Here is a 22503-nt window from a genome sequence, read left to right as displayed (position 1 = left end):
AGAGTACAGAAAAATAGATCAAGTAATAATCAGAATATTGCTAGAACATGTATTTTCAAAGTCCTCAAAAACCCAGCGGGTTGAAGATTTAGTGCCCACCCTTTAATGCTAGTGGGAAAACATAGAACCTGTAGAAAGCAGGGCCTAGTGGGAGGATACTAAATTATTAGAGTGTATATGAGGATGCCAGGCAACAGTCTCTCCTGTTCTCTCTCGTTTTCTGAGCAGCCAAAAGATAGTTTTCCACCATTATATACACCTTCAACACAGTCCCCAAAACAGTGGAGCAAGCCAACCAAGTCCACACCAAAACAGCCAAAGCAAACCTTTCTTCTCTTTATAAGTTGATTTCCTCAGATACTTGGCTATAGTAACAAAAATCTAACTAGTAGATAGAGGAGGAAGCTGAGGAGGAAGAAATCCAAAAGTAGTCTCTTCTTTCTCACTGAGATCTCTTTATTAAAGGTACCGATGAGATCTTTGAATACATAAATGATAAAGATGTTAATTAGGAAAATGATTATGGAACAAATATTAACATTAATTTGAAGGTAGTTGACATCTCTGAAAGCATTTTTTCATCCATGTCATCTTGGAGAATATCCTTATTTCCAGAATTAGATTTGTGTACTGCTCATAAGAATAGCATGTAAACGAACACTTATATTCTTAAGATCTCCTGGCCCAAGGAAGCACATACTAAAACGCTCATCCCTATATACAAACATTATCCACCTACACATTTTTGGGGGGGAAAAAAAAAAGGTTAACTTGCTGTAAATTTCAAAGGATTCCATCCAAGCATCCCATAGTAACTGGGCAGCCTCTATTAAGCTTATTATTATTATTATTATTATCATCATCATCATCATCATTATTAATATTAAAATGGAATCCGGGTACTGAAGTGGTGGCTCCCTGGTTAGCAGCACAGCACCAACACTGGGTGGTTCACTACTGCCTATAAATCTAGTTCATGGAGATCCAATGTCCTCTTCTGGCCTCTAAAGGCACTGCAGGCATGTAGCACACAGATACATCCAGGCAAAACACTGACACAGAAAATAAAACTTTTTAAAACTCAAAAAGAAGGAATAATGGAAAAGTTAAATGTAGAATAAGTGTAAAAGGGGTACCTATTAATACTTCAAATTTTTGTTTTAAATAGGCCATACAAATGTGAATGTGTTTGAGGGAGTCAATGATATAAAAATGTGTTTGCTTATGAAGCTTATTAACAAAATGAGTTCCTAAAAAGAATAACTAGTCAGTTACTAAATTACAGTAATGTAATGTAAATAAATGCAACAGTAATGTAAACCATTAATGTTTAGGCTATTCATTCCCATATAACAAAGAACCCACAAAATTTAGCCACTTAAAGAAACATTTGACTCTGCCCACTCAGTTTAACTTGAAAGGTCAGGCCATATGTTCGTGTCCTGGGGGGCTTGCACAGTGGTAGTCTTCTGGAAAGTGATTAGATTTTTTTGTTTTGTTTTGTTTTTGTTTGTTTGTTTTTCCAGGCAGGGTTTCTCTGTAGCCCTCGCTGTCCTGGAAATCACTTTGTAGACCTCAATGATGTGTTAGTCTCCTGCTGGGTTGGTAAAATAGAGTGACTGAGAAATGGGGAAAAATAGAAGATAAGGACCCACCTAGAGGAAATAGGTCTAACCCTCCTAACAGATGTTGCATCAGAAGTTCAGACAGGGTACAGAGGAGTCAGTTTGTCCTTGTGCCTTGATATGCAGAACTGCAGCTAAGGAGACATGATGCAGGGAGCTGGAAACCTTCATATTTCTGGTCCTTGCACTTGGGTGGTTTAAAAGCTAAAATGGCTAAGCAAAGTATCTAAATGGCCTCCACGTGCTACTGTCGTTATCTTATTTGGCGGCAACAGCAGCACTGCCAATGATAGCTCAGTAATCCAAGGTTACAAATAAATTATCCCCATTGTAACTAGGAAAATGTGGATTTATTTACTCTATGTGTAAATAAATATTCTGGGCTACTTTTATCATATGAAGCAGCCTCTAATTCAGTGGTTCTCAACCTGTGGGCCATGACCCCTTTGTGGATTGTTGGATGACCCTTTCACACAGACCACATATCAGATATTCTGTATACCAGATAGGTGCATCATGATTTATAACAGTAGCACAATTACAGTTATGAAGCAGCGATGAAAATAATGTTGTGGTTGGGGTCACCACAACATGAAGAAGTGTATTAAAGGCCACAGCGTTAGGATCTCTGAGAAGCACGAGAGAGTTAGGAAAGAGGCAGCCTGGACTTGTGGACATGATTAGACTCACCTGTAATGCCAGCAATTCAGAGCCTGGGGCAGGAAGATTATAAATGCCATGTTGATAGAACACCTTCTGCTTAAGAAAAAAAGGACAACAACAGCCCAAAACAAAAACAAAACACTTAAGGAAATCTCTTGTTAAAGAGAAAACAAAACAAAACAAAAAGCAAATAAGCCCCACTTCCAACAATAAGGTACAAAACACTAACTCTGATGTTATTTCAAATTATTTTCTAATAATTTCAAAAGCAAGGCAAATTGGACCATATTGCTCAAGGATACATGTACATATTAAATTAATAAAAAAAATAAATGTAAATTATTTCACTAAAAGTCCAGGTTATGAGAAAGAAGAACAGTATCTGAATTATTGAAGATATTAGCACCAGGAAAAAAAACTACCACAAAAAAAATTTAGAAAATACATAAATACATGCAGATTTAGACACAAGAATGAAAAATCTACCACTCTGAGGAAGGCTTTATTCTGAATTATTTTTATTTGTAGAAAAGTTGCAAGGAGCATGCAAGAATTTCCTTATTTCCTTCAACAGGCTTTCAGCAATGTTGATATTTTATATAGCTGCATATACTTATCAAGAATAGGAAATAGATATTGATACAATATTAACTAAACTTCAGATATTTTCCCAAATTCTACAGATTCCACTAGTGTCCTTTGTTAGCTCCTAGACATTATTCAGAATATCACATGGAATTCGTTTTTTGTTTTTCTTTTGTCTCTTCCAATCTGCAAGGGTTTGTCAATGGGTCTCATATTTTGAAAAGTGGTATCGGTTGGGTACTGAATGCAATTCCCTGTGTGTGCTAACTGAATACTCAGCCATGCACTCATATCCTCAATCATGGTCAGTCATTTTGAAGACTGTCCCTTGACTTGCATTTCTCTGATGTGTTTTCCTTGGAGTGATTTTATGTATTATCCTGATGGGATTTTATTTTCAAGTTGACACAATCCAGAGTCAATTGATAAGACAGGTCTCAATTAAAGTATGACCCAGTATTTTTAAATTAATTTTATAATATTAATTGAAGTATGGTCTGTGGCTATGTCTGTGAGAGGTCTTCTTGATTGCTGATTGAGAAGTGCACCTTTGGGGAAGTGATTCTGCCTTGTATAAGAAAGCTGACTGAACTCATGAAAGCCAGCCAGTGGATGCAAACCAGTAAGCTGCTTTCCTCCATGGTGCCTTCTAGTTCCTGCCTTGAGTTCATGGCTTGACCTCCCTCAGTGATGGACTAGGGCATATAAGATTTTAAATCCCTTTTCTCCCTGTGGTGGTTTGAATAAGAATGGCTCCCATAGGCTCATATATTTGAAGTCACCAGGGAGTGAAACTCTAATAGGATTAGAAGGATTAGAAGGTGTGGCCTTATTAGAGAAAAGTGTGTCACTAGGGGTGGGTTTTAAGGTTTTAAAAGCCCATGAAAGACACACACACACACACACACACACACACACACACACACACACACACTACCTTTGGATTAGGATACAGCACTCTACTCCTCTATCACTCTGCCTGCTGCCATAATGATAATGCACTAAACTTATGAAACTATAAGCGAGCAAGCCCCAATTAAAGGCTTTCTTGTAGAAGAGTCATCTTGATTATGGTGTCTCCTCAAAGGAATAGAATAATAACTAGGATAATATCCAAGTTACTTTGGTCCATGGTCTTTATCACAGCAACAGGAAAGCAAACTAGGAGATACTTTTTTTTTTCAGGAAACATTGTCAAAATGGGGAAGCTCATTTCTTGAAATGAGGAGTGAATGGCATAGATATGTCTTATTACTTCTTAGTACTTACATTACTAGGTCAATGTGGTTTCTATTGGAATTCTTTACAATGGACTATCTTCATCTTCATACCTAAGAAATCTTTCAGGAAAGTTATGTAAAATTCTGGGAACCCTGCCCTTCCACATCAATCATAGATTATATCTATCTATAAGAACATAATAGTGATTACATGATAGTCATTTTTCCTTCTACATATATTAATTAGACTTAAACCAAATAAAAGTTTCTCTACCTCTATGTATTTTTTATATAAATTTATATATTTAATATATTGGACATATATAATATTGATATATGTAATATGTATGTTATTCTATGGGCCATGTATATTATAAATGATATATTATCAATTAATAACATAATGTATAATAATATATGTAAGATTATATATTATATATTCTTATATATAATATATTACTCTATGGGTTAAAAATGAAACCAAATTCTTTCTTTCTTCCTTTCTTTCCTTCTTTCTTTCTTTCTTTCTTTCTTTCTTTCTTTCTTTCCTTCTTTCTTTCTCTCTCTTTCTTTCTCTCTTTCTTCTTCTCCTTCTCCTCCTCTTCCTCCTCCTCCTCTTTCTTCTTCTTCTTCCTCTTCTTCTTCTTTTTTTGTCAAATAAGATTAGTTCTGACCATTAGGAGGAGTTCCTTAAAATTTTCTGGCTTTCAATTTTTAACATTTCATTTTTTTTTCTTTTTTCTCAATCTCATTCTCTAACTTTGCACTTTATTCCAGGCACATTGAACTCTACCACTAGCCATGAAATCCACCAAACTTCAATAAGGAATTCAAGTTCCTTTTGTTGGTGAATGATGTTTAAAAGCCGCATCAGTGTGGTAGTTGCCACTAGAAGGTGCCCTACTTCTATGCTCCATCAGCTGTCAGAGAAGACTGACCTTTCCAAGTTCAATCTCAGACCTGTGTTCTAATTCTATAAACGTGGTAACAGTTTTCAGTGATTTCTAGTATCTCATTTTCTACAACATGGAATGTTATATATGTTTGTCCAATTCCAATGTCTAGAAACAGCTGTTTAAATCAATAATGTATATTCCTGAAGAAGCACTCCCACAAGATCACAGTGTGGAAAGATGAATCTTTGTAGCTTTGGGCTTACAGTATTCAGTTACTAGTGTTTCTTTTTCCTTTATCTTTTTTAATACCACAGTGTTATCATGGTTATGTCAATGTGTATATTCTATTAGATTCCTACTGGTTTTAATCACTTATTTAAGAGCTTGTTTTGCCTGGATAGCAAACTTTGTTACAGTTGCAATTCAGAGTCCGATGAAAGAATATACTAAAGAAAATGTTCTCTTTTCCCATTACTTTTTCTTTCTGTTCCTTTCTCCTCTACCTCCTATATGTAAGCAATCTCTTTAGTTTTTACTTTATTTTCTCTTTATTTATTCTATACAGATGAACAAAAAGTATCTTTCTTGCTGTGCCTTCCTTATCACAGAGTATCATATTATGAGTATTCTTTTGGATTATCTTATTACTTACATGTTTTTCCAGTAATTTTTTCCAAATTAGTTTATAGAGATCTTCCTGAGACATTTTGTAGCTTCATATTATTCCCTTATGTGAAAATACCCGTGTTTGTTCAACCACCCACATTTAGATGGACACAGAAGTTATTTCTGGTTTTTACAATTCCAAATACTATTGCAAGGAATACCTCTGAGTATACAACCCACAACTTTATTTTTTTATTTAAATAAAAAGGAAAGCGATGTCTGGGATTTAAAAAAAAAAGTTACTGTTTAATATAAAACATCTCTTCCACAAACTCTGCCTTGAAAACACTACCCTTGAGATCATACATAGCATCATAACAAAATGACAACAAACTCAAAATTGTAGAGGAAAAGGAACCAAGTTCGTGCCTCTTATTCTTGCGATTCTACAAATCACGTTGTTCCTCTTACAAGAGTTGCTATCCAATCCAAAGCAGAAATGATCAGAGTGTTCTGCATCTCTAACACTCCAGAATGCTTAGAAGTTTTTGCTTTTTAAAGCCAGACAGGAATGGTGGGTTACACCTATCACCCTGGGACATAGGAGGCTGAAACAGGATTGTTGAGTACGAGTGAAGTCCTGTACATGTGTGTTTGACATAAGCATAGTCATACTGAAGACTGGTGCATTAGCCCCATGGGGGTGGCAAGCCCTTCCTCCACTGAAGCTCAGAGGGATCTATCTCAACGCTTTCCACTGGTCCAAGTGTTGAGAGTAAATACAAAAAATGTCCACCATTGCTTTTTTTCCCCATTTCCCCTGCCTCAGATGATGTAGCCTGAAGATTTATCCCCTACTTATCCTCCATTCCTACCAAGATTTCTCTTGACCCGGTTGTACACAAACCCTGCCTCCTTGTTCAGCTGTATGCAGTACCCCATCTTCCTTGCATGTGTTTACATTCTGTAGGTGTGTGCATGCCCAGATTTTTGCCAGTGTTGTAGATAATATTGGTTGGCAGCTTGGCACACCTGGGAAGAGGGAGTTGCCCCCATCAAATTGGACCATGGACATATTTGTGAGCCATTTTCTAGATTTCTAACTGATATAGGAGGACCCAGTGTGTTGTAGTCAGTACCATTCATAGGCAAGTAGGACTGAATTATATAATATATATATATAACAATGAGCCAAGGACCAACCCATTAAATAGCTTTCCTCAATTGGTTTATGGTCAAGCTCCTGCCTTGGTTTTCTTCTTGGCTTCCCTGGATGATAGACTATAACCTGTAAGCTGAAGTCAGCCCTTTCCTCCCCAAGCTGCTTTTGGCCATGGAGTTTATTATAACAAAGGAAAGCAAACTAGAACAGGCAAGCCTGTATTTCCACAGAAATACTCACATGACAAGGGGTACGTTTGCCTCATTTCATCCCAGTTAGAGTTAGAGAGCAGTGGCTCTCAGATATGTCTGGGTAACAGCATGTTATGAGAAACTCTAACACTCCTATTTTTAGACATATGGAGATTCACTAGTCAGAATCATCTGTAGAAGAGTTTGTAATTTGTAGTTAAAATACAAGAATGAAGATTCACATATACATGTGTAATTTTGCTATTGCTTACTTGCCTAGCAGATTAATGTAAAATAATAAAGTTTTTTTTATATTGTTCCTATCTCATTATTTAAAAAAAAAAAAAGTACCTGATTTAATGATAGGCAAGGTTCATTGCCTTCTCTGCCAAGCAAGCAGTTTAAGGGGAAAGCATAGAGGACTCGAATTGTCTCGAAATTCAGGGAGTTTAATCCCTGCCCCCATCTTGAACTCAATGAGAAACAAGAAACCAAAAAAAAGATATTGGAGAGCAAATACTAATGTGTTCTACCATTTGCAGGAAGTTTTTTTTTTTTTGTTATTAACAAAAAGGGGTTAAATCCCCACTTTTCAATATCAAACACCCATACAGTTTCTCTGCTCTGGCTCAGAGTTTTAATGAATACCAAAGTTTGCATTTGTTAATACATGAAGGTGAAAATATACATTATAGCATAGAAATACTGATAATATGAATCACTTTTATATAAAATTCATCATTAAAGATAATACCACAAGATCTTAAAAATGCCTCATGGACACTGTGTTGAACTGCTGAGTTCCTCTGTTTGCATTGCTTTTGTGTGTGGAGGTTTAGGATAGTAGAATTGATAATGTGATGTTAGAGACAATTGTATCACAAAACAAAAGCCATCACATTATACTATTGTATAACATAACATTGTATCTTACACTATTGTAAACATTGTATCTTATACTATTGTATAATATACTATTTTATAATATAACAATGTATCTTGTCTCTGTAGTGGGAGTCTTGTAATTTCTGAATATAATTCCAACCAAACATCCCAGAAATAATTACTGACACTGGATTATCATTGATCTCCTAGTCGTTACCTTGGTTGAACAGCTACATAAATAAAACAACCCATTTAACACCTTCAAGGCATGTCTTTGAATCTGTTTGAATGTCTTCTCAAATATGATTCTAAGATTAAATCTTAACCCCTCATTTACCCTGAGGAGATCCACGAAACATTATTCCCATGTTTCCATAAGGAGTAGCCATATATGGAGAACAGCTGTTCAGTAACGGGGCTAGGATTCTGTAACGAAGGCAGTAGAGATGTTCTGAGCTATATTTCTCATGTGTGTTTCTCTTGATCAATGGCTCAGTTATCTAGTTTTAATATACCACATTACAATTTAGTCCTAAAACATGTCAGAAGAACTATGCAAGACCCAAGAGAAATTCCTCAAAGTAAATCCCACCTTCATTTCCAAAGACGTTGAAAACAGCATTTATATGTTTCTTGGAAATTAGTCATTTTTATGTCTGCACCATAAGTATGTTTTGTACTCTCCCCCGACCCCAGTACTCTGAATTTGAGGTACCTCAACCCAAAGGAGTAGTTTGTCCAGAGAAATAGAAAAGCAACAGCCCCGCCCCCAACCCATGGGAACAGAAAGAAAAGAATTATACTAAGAAATTATTTTAAAACTTAGGAGAAGCGGCAGAAATAAAACCATAGATATATAGACTCATGGCCTATGAGAGAAGAATTTAACTCAAAATGGTAAATAATCTGTTAAGCATTGAACTAAACCAGTTTGATGAACTCAAATGCCCTCTGCTCAATAGGCAGGACTCTCGGAGGAGCCTGTGTTACTTCCTTCACTTAAGTGCAGATTTGTAATAAAAATCATAATGCCAAAGGCAAGGTTTTGGGCTACACAAGAAGCTAACCACTTGGAGAATCGTCTTTGATGGGTCAGAAAACTGTACAGTCCAAGATCAGTTTATAATTTACGAAGAAAATAGAAAGTTTTGTTTCTCTGAGTTGAAATTTGCTGAACACCGCAGGAAATATTGCAAGTTTTTGGCAGAAGGCTTAATGCTTTGCTCACTTTTTGAGATGTGCATGAAGCCCGAGACTTCGGGGAACATTATTTTTTAAAAATCGGGCAATTCGATGTAGGGAATTTTGACATTTTTGGCTTTTTTTGAGGTGTAACAAACACAACTCCGCATCTGAGAGGACACTCCGCGGCTGCCAGCGAGGCGGGCTGGACAGCGCACCAATCACGGCGCAGCTCCGCCCTATATAAACGGGCGGGCGCAGCGCCGCGGCCCGAGTCCTGGCCAGTCCCTCTGCTTCCGGCTCGAGTTCTCTCTCCTCACACGCTTCGCCATGTCCGAGACCGCGCCTGCTGCGCCCGCCGCACCGGCCCCCGCCGAGAAGACACCCGTCAAGAAGAAGGCCCGCAAGGCCGCAGGTGGCGCGAAGCGCAAAACCTCCGGACCCCCGGTGTCCGAACTCATCACCAAGGCTGTGGCCGCCTCCAAGGAGCGCAGCGGCGTGTCCCTGGCTGCGCTCAAGAAGGCGCTGGCGGCCGCGGGGTACGATGTGGAGAAGAACAACAGCCGCATCAAGCTCGGCCTGAAGAGCCTGGTGAGCAAGGGTACCCTGGTGCAGACCAAGGGCACCGGCGCCTCCGGCTCCTTCAAACTCAACAAGAAGGCGGCTTCCGGTGAGGCTAAGCCCAAAGCAAAAAGGGCAGGCGCGGCCAAGGCGAAGAAGCCTGCGGGCGCAGCCAAGAAGCCCAAGAAGGCTGCGGGGACAGCCACCGCCAAGAAGAGCACCAAGAAGACTCCAAAGAAAGCGAAGAAGCCAGCTGCAGCTGCAGGAGCCAAAAAAGCTAAGAGCCCGAAGAAGGCAAAGGCAACTAAGGCTAAGAAGGCGCCCAAGAGCCCTGCCAAGGCGAAAACGGTAAAGCCTAAAGCGGCCAAACCAAAAACCTCCAAGCCTAAGGCAGCTAAGCCAAAGAAAACCGCAGCCAAGAAAAAGTAAATTTTCTTTGGCCAACTGCTTAGAAGCCCAACAACCCAAAGGCTCTTTTCAGAGCCACCCACAACTCTCAGTAAAAGAGCTGTTGCACATTCACAGGGGGTGTGGTTAGGGTGGGAACAAACCTTAGTGGGCTGAGCTTAGCAGAGGAGGCTGGGGATATGTGGGTGTGCGCAATGGTGTTAACTCTAGCTTAGCTATCTGAAGGTCTGTACATAATCTCCTGTATGTGTGGTGGTGGTGGGTAAGTTCATATCCCACAAGTGACCCTTAGAGACCATGGGAATGAAGTAGTTTACTCCCGGCTGCCACGTCGATAACTTTTAAGGGAGATAGCAGAATGATTTAGAGATAGAATCTTAAGCATTGAGCGATTCAGTGCGTAAAGAGCAGGATCGATGTCCTGACAACCCCACCCGCATCTCATCTCAGTTCTGACTGCTGAAATCAAGCATACAAACCCAACTAGAGTACTTTTTTTTCTGTGTTCCCCCATGTTTGATAGCGATCGTGCTTAAATAGGTTAGCTATAGCAGATTTGTGCAGTTTAATTCGTACGTCCCGATTGGTGAAAGCGAAGTGACAAGACAGCCAATGAGACAGTAGACCTTCAAGTGTCGTTTACGTTCCTGTTCGTGACGAAACACTAAAACTAACCCAATCCTGAAAGAAATCTTATTAACCTCATTTGAATACTGCGTAATGTAAATGAATGTGGTGTTAACTGGTGACGGAGTAGGTATTTTACCAAATGTTTAGTGTGCCCAAGGGAGGGAGTTAAATTTTACACAATCCCTGAGCTGGCGAAGTCCGAGCCTGCCCCACAGAAGGATTCTTAGAAGCTGCCATCAACAAACAGAAGGACAAGGAGCGCAAACGCTACTGAAAGGAGAGCTTCTAGCAAGTGTACAACGTGCTGAAGCAGGTGAGCCCCAACATGAGCATCTTATCCAAGGCCATGGGCATCAATTACATTTTAAAGCACATTGCCTGCATCGTGCCGCATTACAAAAAGCGAGTAACCGTCATATCTCAGTTGATCCAGACTGCCATTCTCCTGCATTGCCCAGGAAGCTGGCAGAGCACCAAGCCTGTTACCAAGAAAACAAACCAAGTGCGCATTTGCACGAATGATTTCAAGGACTTTAAAGAGCCAGGCATTCTTTCAACAAATGAGTTGTTGTTGTTTCAAGTATCCTTAAACTTAAAACTATGCGGTTTTTTGGTTTTTGTTTGTTTGTTTGTTTGTTTGTTTGTTTTTTCTCAATCTGTTGGACATGTGATCAAGAAGTATAGGCCAAGTTAGCCCGGAATTTTCAATCCTTCCCAAGTGAAATTTATTCCCGTGTACTACCATGCCTGCCAGGGTTCTCATGCTTCAAACTTGTGTTTATGTGAACTCGGTGGTGCCCTGGAAATGAGGGTGATCGTAATGGTTTCAGGGAACCACACACTCACTGGCACATACATCCACATGGCATACAAGTTCAGAATAGTTAATTTGCTATCAATTATAGGTACTAAAATTAACTAAAGATGTTTTAAGCATGCAGCTCTTTATCTGTGCGCTTACGTATCCAAGTTCCTCTTCTAGAGACTGAACCGACCTTAGCATCCCGAGATTGCTCTCCTTGAGCACAAATGAGCACTCTCAAACAATTTCGTTTCAATTGGAGCTTTTGCTTTCTTCTTCATTCCAACCCACAACCTTTTCTTTTTATAAGGTATGTGTCTTATAGAAAAAGGGTTTAAGACAAGAGTTCCCACAGAAATGTGGTTGTTTGTAGATGCTTGCTTTGCAAGCAGGCCAATTTCAATGTGACTGGATTTGCCACTGGCAGAGATTATGCTCTGGCAGAAGGAAAAGCAATCAGGGATGATTAGGTTCTCTGTTACTGTATCTTAAACAGTTACTTAGTTCACGTCTTTGGCAGCTTTCAACAAGTATGTGTCCTAGGTGCCCCTTGCCCATAGTGGTGGTGCACTTGTTACACCTGGAAAGCAGGAAGCAGGCTGAAGCCAGAAGGAGGAAAATCCAGGTCTGTCAGATGTAGCTGTGTCTTCACCAGGCAGACTGGCATCTTGTGCTTAGGGAAGAGATGATGGCAGAGAAAATAAATCAAGGAAATAGAGAGGCTGAGAAGTAGTGTGGCTAGGAGAAAAGCAAATACAGGTTTTTAAAAAAATCTCAACATGGATCAGGTCGAATTTGAAGTATACTGGATAGGATGGAGGAAGCAGTGAATTTAGAACCTCACGAACTCACACCCTCACGAACAATAACAGGGTCATGTTGTAGGGATAGACTGTTGAGTAATGACACGTTTGATACCACTATAGACAAATAAAAATCCTACTGATGTTTTCCTTTTACAAAATACGACACTGCTCAGGTCAAGGGACATGGCCTGTGTGAAACCCCAAGATCTACAGCTGACTTTTGCCCTGCCTAAACTCTGGTACATAAAGTATTACTTTGACCTTGAAGTAGAGCCTTAAACAGCATCTTGAGCTAGTGATGTTGAGGCACGAGACAAAAGATCTTTCTTCAGCAGAAAATGTAAGTTCACACTGCCAAGCACAACTACACCGAAAAGCTCAAGCTCTGAACTTGGCTCTGGATCAGGCTTACATTCTAGAATACAAATCAACAGATACAGTAGCTAAACTGGACATTTAATTAAGGTTTTGCTAAGGTACTCTTGTGTCTTGGAGCACCAGGGAGATCCAGTACTAATTATTTATTACTTTGCATTCTTAGAACTGTGCATCCGTGTATGAGGTAGAAACACTGGGATCATTGCTGAGAATTTTCTAAAGTTGATGGATTTTCAAGACAAGAAATAAATAAATGAAAATTATTACAAGATGCTCATCATGTTATGCTGACTCGAAGTATAAGCTCTTAACAAATACAGTACTCATTGTCTGGTGGTCCTCTTCTGGCCTCCTGGGGTACACATGCAATGCACATATATAAATATAGGCATATGTATAAATCATACACATACAATAAAAATAATAAATTTCTTGAAAGGAAAGAAAGCCATAGGATGTGGTGGTGCAGGCCTTTAATCCCAGCCACTCAGGAGTTAGAAGCAGGCAGATCTCTATGAGTTTGGCAGACTGGTCTACAAATCAAGCCTATAAAGACCACATAGTGAGACAAAGAGAGAGAAAGAGAGAATATGAAGGAAAGAAAAAGAAAAGCTAACATCATTGTCCTTTCCATAATAATGATTTGGGAGTTTTTAAGTCAAAATATTTGCGTGTGTATGTGTTTAGCGTTTACTGAGTTGCAATTTCCTTCCACCATTTAATTCTCAGTTAGTAATTAGTTATGAATTTTATCCTTTATGTGTTGATATCACATGAAATTACATGCTACTCTTTCTTGACCTCTTTAAAGAAATAGAGTTGGAGTTCCTAATGTTGGTTCTTGCTTGCATTTATAAGACAGGTATTTTTAGTTCATGATGAGTTATTTAATTAAACTATGTCTTAATTAATTAGATAAAATACATTTTTGTTAACATTTTACATGAATTCTTCCCAACTTATTTTCACATATGAATTTTTTCTTTGAGGGCTACCTTCCCTAGGTTTTGTCATTAAGGTTATGACAGCTTCATGGTCTTGTTTATCTATTGCTATATGAAGAAAGAAGGAAAGGAAGAGAAAGAAGAAAGAAAGAAAGAAAGAAAGAAAGAAAGAAAGAAAGAAAGAAAGAAAGAGAGAGGGAGGGAGGGAGGGAGGAAGGGGGGTAGGAAGGGAGAGAGGGAGGGAGGGAGGGAGGGAGGGAGGAAGGAAGGAAGGAAGGAAGGAAGGAAGGAAGGAAGGAAGGAAGGAAGGAAGGAAGAAAAAAGTCCAAACAGGAATACTTAAGTCAGTGAGTAGCTATCATTTATTGTCTCCTGTGAGTCAAACGTTAAGTGGGAGCTTAAACCTGAGGGACCTCTCCTGAGGGTGAATCAGGTTGAACCATGACTGTGGTCATCCACGAGCTTTGAAATACGTGAATGTTCCAAAGAGCTTCCACATTTGCCACGCCGGGCTCTTTAGAAACCTCATTGACCATCTTCAAAACAAAGAATTCCAATATGGAAGGCTCTAACAAGAAGATTACTGATAATCCCAGCCAGTCTGGTCTACATAGTATGTCCTTGTCTCAGGAAAAGAGATTGGGGGGTGGGGGTGGCAGAGGGGGAGTGGGGAGGAGCCAGGTGGATCTCTGTGAGTTCTAGGTCAGTCAGGTTCATATAGTAAACATTATCTTTAAAAGGAAAAAGGAAGGAAGGGAGGAAGGAAGGAAATAAATAATGGAGGGAAAAGGCAGCTCAACCTAATGAATGAGATCACAGAAAGCAGAAGAGTGGAATGAGCAACATTTTGGTCACTGAGGTTGTAGCTCAGCTTCTAGCATACTTGCCCAGCATTCATGAAGCCTTGAGTTTGACTCCTAGCATTACATAAATGGAGCATAGCAATGGATGCTGGAAATTCTGCTCTACATGGAATTCAAAGGTAGCCTACTCTGACTTGTAAAAAAATTGAATTAATTCATCTAAGAAACTGCAAACTATAAAACAAATTTGCAAAGATTGATTGTTGGTATTGTATAACATAGGTTTGGCCAGTCTGCTCTTAAGAAATAAATGGTAATTAAAACAAGAAAATGCATACTTATAAGATAATTATATCTCAATACTGTAGCATGTAACATGGTAAGAAAATAATATGGATTAACAAATTAATGGGTTTTATGAGATAGAGAGATGGCTCAGCAGTTAAGAGCACTGACTGCTCTTCTAGAGGTCCAGAGGTCCCAGCAACCAACATGGTGGCTCACAACCATTTGCAATGGAGTCTGTTGACTTCTTCTGGTGTGTCTGAAGAGAGCAATAGTATACTCACCTACATTAAATAAATAAATAAATAAATAAATAAATAAATAAATAAATCTTTTAAAAATATAAATAAAAATTAAAAAATTGATGGGCTTTCAAGTTATGCAGAACGTGGAGGCAGTGACAGGAAGATCAATGTAACTTCAAGGCCAGTCTTGGTCTGCATAGGGAGTTCCAGGATAGCCAGGGAAATCAAAGCAAGAAAATAAAATAAAGCTAGACCCAAACTTAATTAATTTGTAAAGTATAAGACTAGTAATTGATAAAATTTTAAGTATAATATTAGAAACATAAGGTAACAAATTAAGAATTGGAAAAAAAGAGAAGAAACAAAATAGAAGATTTAGTCTTGTAGAAGTGCAAAGCAATGACCCTATGATTTGCACATTTGAGAGGTGGGGACAAGGGAATCAGGAACTCAGGGTCAAAAGTTAATTCAAGTAGAGCTTGGACTACATAGTAAATACATGGCAAGATCCTGTGTCCAATAAAGAAATGAATGAAAGGGAGCTGGAGAGATGGCTCAGCGGTTAAGAGCAATTCTGAAGGTCCTGAGTTCAAATCTCAGCCACCACATGGTGGCTCACTACCACCTGTAATGAGAGCTGATGCCCTCTTCTGGTGTGTGTCTGAAGACAGCTACAGTGTACTTAGATATAATAATAAATCAATCTTTAAAAAAAAAAGAGGGCTGGTGAGATGGCTCAGTGGGTTAGAGCACCCGACTGCTCTTCCAAAGGTCCAGAGTTCAAATCCCAGCAACCACATGGTGGCTCACAACCATCCATAACAAGATCTGACCCCCTCTTCTGAGTGTCTGAAGACAGCTACAATGTACTTACATATAATAAATAAATAAATAAATAAATAAATAAATAAATAAATAAATAAATAAATAAAAGAAATGAATGAAAGAATAGCTATTGTACACAAAGTTATAGAGCATTACAACAAAATAGCACATATTAAAAGTAGCCAAGACACAGTGCAGAATGGAAGATGCTTTCAAGCACATCGTCATCTCTGAGCAAGGATATAAGACAACACCATGTGCCCTTCTGAAGAAAGTACAAGGGCTTGAGATAGAAGTGAATGCTATAATGGAGAATCCATGGTGTACTTCACCTGAGGACTTTGATGTCCCACTAATGTTCCTTATGGAAAGGAGCACATATTTGCATGGAGACATATATCTCACATGCATTGAGATACATAGCGACACCCTCATTCAGCTGGATGGATAGTTCACAGCCAAAGGCCAGAATCAAATCACTGTTGTTGGACCATACAAGTAAAGGTTATGAGTTGATATGTGGGTAGCCAGGTAGATTACCAACAGGCCAGAGGCCAAGAGTTGGAACAGCAGATCCAGAACAAACTACATGCAGGTCAGTCATGCAGCTCTGGCCTGTCTCCAGCTAACAGAATGAAAAGGGCCACCTAGATCTTCTCCAGGAATCTAGAGTATAAAGAAATCTTTCAGACTGAGAAATGGGTGAAGGATAGTAAAGACTTGAGTTGGTGCGTATTCTGTCTCCCAATAAAATAACCTATTGAATGAAACAAAATAGATACATATTGATACATATTGACAGCCAGGGAAAACCACAGGACCTTGACTATGAAACTTGTTCCTAGGCCTCAATCTCCTGCAACAGAGTGAGTGCTTACACTGCTAAACTTCAATTTCTTTCTGTCCAAAGATAGACATGGCACTGTCAATGTTTCCACCACAAGTGATACCAATAGACTGACCAGAGCAGTTCATGGTCAATGGGAAACAAGACAGCCTTCAAAGGTATGATTATTTGAATGAGAACACCCTCCATAGATTCATATTTGGTCCAGTTGGTACAACTGTTTGGGAAGTAATAATAAGTTGGAGAAGTTATGTCACTGGAGGTAGACTTTGAGGTTCAGAACTCTCCCATCATGCCCCGTTAGCTCTCTCTGCCTCATTTATGGACCAATTTGTAACCCTCAGCTCTTCCTGCCACCGTACTTTTATTCCAACATCACGGACTCTCTAACCCTTGAGTCGAGTTTTGAGTTGACTTGACTAGTTAAAATGTCTCCACCCGGGATAGCTTCTGATCAAAGGTGACATATCCTCTTATGTCTCCATGTTTCTTCCTCTAGTCAGATTCGTGACAGTTAGCACTAATACACAGTGACTGATTGTCCCTATTACCCATCACCAAGAGTACACAGGGCAAGACAAGCCAGAGGTAAAGGCATGTCACTTTTTTATTCTGTCTTTTTAACAGTTAAGGCCCTTTCATACATAGACACGGAAGTATTTGTAGGATGCCTTAGTTAATTCATTTTAAATGCACACAGGCCTATGACAACTGGGCTAGAGGACAAAGATGAGGTGTTAAATGGTTTAATTGTATGAATGGTCCAAACTGCTCTGCTAGTGCTATTTTAAGGATTGAGATAACTCACAAATCTCTGAAATTAGTGGTGGTTACTTAGCTGCTAGTTAGGGGATATTAGCCATTGTTTATATTTTTCATTCCACTGACTTAAAATAAACATGGAGTAGCCCTTTCAGATCACAAATTAAAGAAATTAAACAAGACGAATCAACTCTGTAATATTGGCACTAACACATGGGAATCAGAGGCACAAAGATGGCTGCAAGTCCAAGACCAACTGGTCTGCACAGTGACTTCCAGGTCAACCAGGGCTACTGAGAAAGATCCTTTGTCAAAAACAATAGCAATGGGCGTGAAGGGGTAGGAGCTGTGTGTGGTAGAGCATAGCTATATCCCCAGCACCCAGCATGTTCAAAATAGAAACAGGAAGGTCAAGAATGCAAAGTTAGCTTCATCTGTGTAGTGAATTCAAGGCCACCCTAGGCTACAAGAAGTGTCTAGAGGGGGAGAAATAAATAAACAAACAAAGAAACAAAGAAAAGTTGTAAGCTATGTGAATCCAACCCAAGAAGTTGAGTTGAGAAATTTGTCATCAAATCACATCATTCAAGAGTGTCTCTTAACTAAGTGTGACTGGAGCTTTTATCTGTAAGTGTTGGCGGTAAATTGGAGCAGAGATTCCTGTTGAACCACTACACATGCACACATCAAACCGACCCTCTTCTCTTATAAGAAATAACAATGTTAATGGCAAATATGATACCTAACAAATACACCCTTTCTTTAACGAGAAGAGAGGTGAATGCATAAAGTAATGGAAAATACAAAACTGCCCTAGACATTCTGAAATACAAAGGGGCAGAGCTGCCTGAGAATGTCTGACAGATCCCAGCCAACCCAATGCTTTCTGTTTAGCTACACACCGATCCTTCAAAAGGAGATACTTGCCTGAGGTAAAGGAAGTATCTAAACTGTCAGAGCTTTTCTGTTAGAGCTTTTTGTTTGATTTGTTAAAATAGAATTTGCTTCTGTTATAGGCCTAATGACTAGGATACCAGTTTATACCAGGCAGCCTTTGAAAGAGAAATCTGAATGAGCAATGGAGAAAGTCTGTAAATGGAATATTATAAATAATAACATCTGTGGGGAAATGAAGTTTGATATTTATTGGTGATTGGCATCTTTCTTCCAATGTAGAATGTGGGGCTGGCAATGGGAAGGATTATCTGCATGCTGCATGCCTCTGGTTGCTTCTCAGGCATACTGGGACATGAGAGTGAGTATGTCAACTTCCACTGACACGAAGGGCATAACATACCTTTCTGGTACAGACAGCACATCTTCTACATCAAACAAACCCTTAGGAACTAGTGAACCAGTGCATGATCACAGCCTCTGACATAGCAGCACTGTTGACACTCAGTGATCCGCTTTTACAAATGGCTGGTCAGTGGTATCTTCTAACGTAAGATAGCAATCAGTTCCCTGTCTTGTGATCTAAGACCAGACTAAAGTAAAAAAACAAAAAAGAATAGTGATAACACACACAAATACAAGATACAAGGAATAACTGCACCTTCAACGAGATACGTAGTTAGAGCCAGGCATGGTGGCACAGATCTAACCCTAGCACTCAGGAGGCAGTGGCTGTCCCAGTGCTGAGCCTTCCTGCTCTCTTAACTTCCACCTTAGAAAACATAACCTTCTCCTTCTCTGTTTACTCCTCTTGGCAGCTGCCCAGATCTTCAGCTGGCCGACCCTCTTGATTTCTCTAACAAAATCATCCTGGAGTCCCCTTCTCAGTACACTTTTAAAAGTTCTTTATGTAGGAGACTAAGATTGTGCTAAAGGCTGAGGAGATAACTCAACGGATACAGCTCTAATGGAGCAAGACTGAGCCCTGGAGTTTGGATTCCCAGAACCCATATAAAAGCCCAGTAGCCATGATAACCCTTCTGTTATTCCAGCAGACCCAAGGGAATCCCAGGGACACACTGAATAACTAGACTAGGCATCAGCAAATTCTGGGATCAGTAAGAGACACGTACCGACATATAAATCAAAGAAGACACATGACGTCAGCTTTGGGGTTCCATGTGCACGTGAACATTTCTCCCACTCCCTTTGTAGACCATCTATCTGTGTACACATCTATCCATTCATCCACCTACAAAGCTAGCTTCACATTTTCATGAGTGAGTGGACCAAGCCATTAAGCACTGCCATGTCTTTGTGGAATAACTCTGAAGGTAAGACAGCTTCAATTTAACTAACTCATTTGAGAAGTAGCATCCTCATCAGAAGGAGTCGAAACATTCTCAAACTTGTTTGTGTCCCCAAGTCATCTAAAGACTTTTAAAGCAAATTGCAAGCGAGTACCATCTGTACTTGGTGGTTTTGACTCCCTAAATTATCTTAGTGACGCCCTTGGTCTGGGCACCCCATACCTTGAATACTTTGTTTTAATTGCCCCAACACATTATTACCAAATAACAAATATAGTTTTGAACTAGAAGTGGGAGATCCCCAAAGTGACAGATATTGTCCTACTGGAGCCAATGTGAAAGGGTGGTAGAAAAATCTCTGTTCCTTTACACAGCCCTGCCACAAGTCTCATAGGCTCATGTCCACACCGTGTATAGTGAAGACCTGCTTTCAGGGCTTTGAATTCTTACCACAATTCAACATTTCAGGCACCCTTCAGACAGCCTATGCTCATGGGCCCAGCCGCTGCTCCCTCGTGCTCCCACAGCCTGGAGAGCAAGCAATTCTGTAAACTCTGGCAGTCACAGAACATAAAGTCCAGGGGTCTCAACACTCCACTGAAGTCATTTACACATAAAAAAGTTTAGGACACAGAACAGTGGACAAAGCACTTGCTTTGCATAGTGGTTTGCAAGCACTGTGAACTTAAGTTATATTCTCCAGAACTTAAAAAAAGAAAAGCTGTGAGTGATGCCGTCCTGGCCTACTTGCTGGTGAATTCTAGACCAATGAGAGACCCTGTTCAAAAGATTAAATTAAACTAAAAATAAAAAGGTGGACAGTGTTTAATAAAGAATACCCAAAGTCAACCTAGTCAAACGTACACACACACACACACACACACACACACACACACTCACACACACTCACTCACACACACACACACACACACTCACACACACTCACACACACACACACTCACACACACACACACTCACACACACACTCACACACACACACACTCACACACACACACACTCACACACACACTCACACACACTCACACACACACTCACACACACACTCACACACACACACACACACTCACACACACACTCACACACACACACACACTCACACACACACACACACTCACACACACACACACACTCACACTCACACACACACTCACACTCACACACACTCACACTCACACACACTCACACACACACACACTCACACACACACTCACTCACACTCACACACACACACACACTCACACACACTCACACACACACACACACTCACACACACACACACTCACACACACACTCACACACACACACTCACACACTCACACACACTCACACACACACACACACTCACACACACACACTCACACACACACTCACACACACACACACACACTCACACACACTCACACACACACTCACACACACACACACACACACACACACACTCACACACACACACTCACACACACACTCACACACACACACTCACACACACACACACACACACACACACACACAATTTTTTATTAAAATAAAAAAGACCAGTTTGAAAAAGATTTTTGTTTTTGTTTTTGTTTTTTTTTCTCCTCTTCCTACTGTTTCTGGAGACTCATCTTGTAGAGAAAGAGAGAAGATGCAGGAAGAAAAAAAGAGCATCTATCCCAAGACTCCCCGCTGAGAGAGCTTATCCCTATTGTGTAACACTTTCCTCTGAGATTAAAATCTTCTCTCTGGCTGGTTAGCTTAGTTGGTTAGAACGTGGTGCTAGTAACACCAAGGTCATGAGTTTGATCCCCATGTGGGCCAGTACACATATGGTTTTTTAGAGATTTCTTAGCAGTTAAAAGCACTGCCTGCTCTTCCAGAGGTCCTGAGTTCAATTCCCAGCAACCACAAGGTGGCTCAAAACCATCTGTAATGAGATCTGATGCCCTCTTCTGGTGTGTCTGAAGACAGCTACAGTGTACTTATATTCATTAAATAAATAATATTACAAAACAAAAAAACAAAAACAAAAAAAAAATACATTCTAACCTGCAGGAAGCTCCTTAAAGCAAGAACAGAACAACTTAAAATAGCTCCAGGCAGTCCCTGAAACTGACCAGATTCAATAGACTTCTTCCTACAAGAGTAAACTATAAAAGCTCTTTGACCAGGCAGACCCTGCTGCCCAGAAAAAATCAGAAACCAGATGAGCTGCCTAGAAGTTTAGAGCAACTGAGGCATCTGGAAAGGACACTGCTCAAGCTGTGGCACCACCTGCAGGCTATGCACTGTGCTCCAGCTCCCCAGATTTGTAAACTGTCCCCATCTGGGGTGGCCTTCAGTGGTGCAACTGTCTTTCAGTCATTTCTTCTCCTGTAAGGAACTCCTCAGCCAGACACCTATAAATAACCCCAATAAAATCCATTGGTTCACCAAGTAGGACTTTGGTGATATCTGTACTATATTCTGTCATGGGCTTCCTATCTGGGCTGAGTAGATGTATGGTGTGTTTCCTCCATGAAAAGTTTTTGTCTTAACGTTCCCTAAACTTCTCTCCAGTGGCTGAAAACACACCCCATAACCCAAGGGCCTTTGTTTATACATTTAATGTAGAGGAGGACATGAAAGCAATAAACTGATATTATAAAGGATTTACCAGTAAACTTGCTTAGAAAATGTTAAGTCACACAAAAGTAAAATGTAGCTAAAACAGCTTTGACTCTGCCTCGGCAGTCTAAGTAGGCTCATGGTAGCTGTCTTTTACTATGAAGCTGACAACCCAGTAGTTGCTCAGTCCACTACCATGGATGCCTGAGCAGTCCCAGTCTGGCACTGAAAATCTGGAAGGTCTCTGGAGAGCTACTGGTCCTTACTAGAACAGAAGACTGGAAGCAATGGTTCAATCACTGAAGGAAGCAGCAGCAGCAACAGGGCAAAGCAACTTGGCAAGAGATGAGCAATAGCTGAGTCATCTTCCTTTGCCCATAC

General features: G+C 39.9%; 2 protein-coding genes across 3 annotated transcripts in view; both read left to right on the top strand.

Moving 5' to 3' along the window:
* The first annotated feature begins 9284 nt into the window (after window positions 1–9284).
* Window positions 9285–10066, top strand: H1f4 (H1.4 linker histone, cluster member). Its single transcript, NM_015787.4, has one exon. The coding sequence runs from the start codon at window positions 9346–9348 to the stop codon at window positions 10003–10005; it is 660 nt and encodes a 219-aa protein (NP_056602.1). The 5' UTR covers window positions 9285–9345; the 3' UTR covers window positions 10006–10066.
* A 652-nt stretch (window positions 10067–10718) lies between these two features.
* H2bc6 (H2B clustered histone 6) overlaps window positions 10719–22503 on the top strand; it is a 37455-nt gene continuing 25670 nt past the window's right edge. The window contains exon 1 of one of the 2 annotated variants that reach the window (NM_178194.4): window positions 10719–10927. The gene's annotated coding sequence lies outside the window, so the exon portion shown is untranslated. The remainder of the gene's footprint in view (window positions 10928–22503) is intronic. The other variant, NM_001177653.1, reaches the window with a different exon arrangement.

This window comes from Mus musculus, chromosome 13 (genome assembly GCF_000001635.26).
Source record: "Mus musculus strain C57BL/6J chromosome 13, GRCm38.p6 C57BL/6J".
Lineage (NCBI taxonomy): Eukaryota > Metazoa > Chordata > Mammalia > Rodentia > Muridae > Mus > Mus musculus.
The sequence above is the reverse complement of the archived record's forward strand: the minus strand, read 5'-3'. Positions and strand labels throughout refer to the sequence as shown.

Bases quoted from the DNA above. Each gene is read 5' to 3' on its own strand.
- H1f4 (NM_015787.4), top strand. From the start codon at position 9,346: ATGTCCGAGACCGCGCCTGCTGCGCCCGCCGCACCGGCCCCCGCCGAG.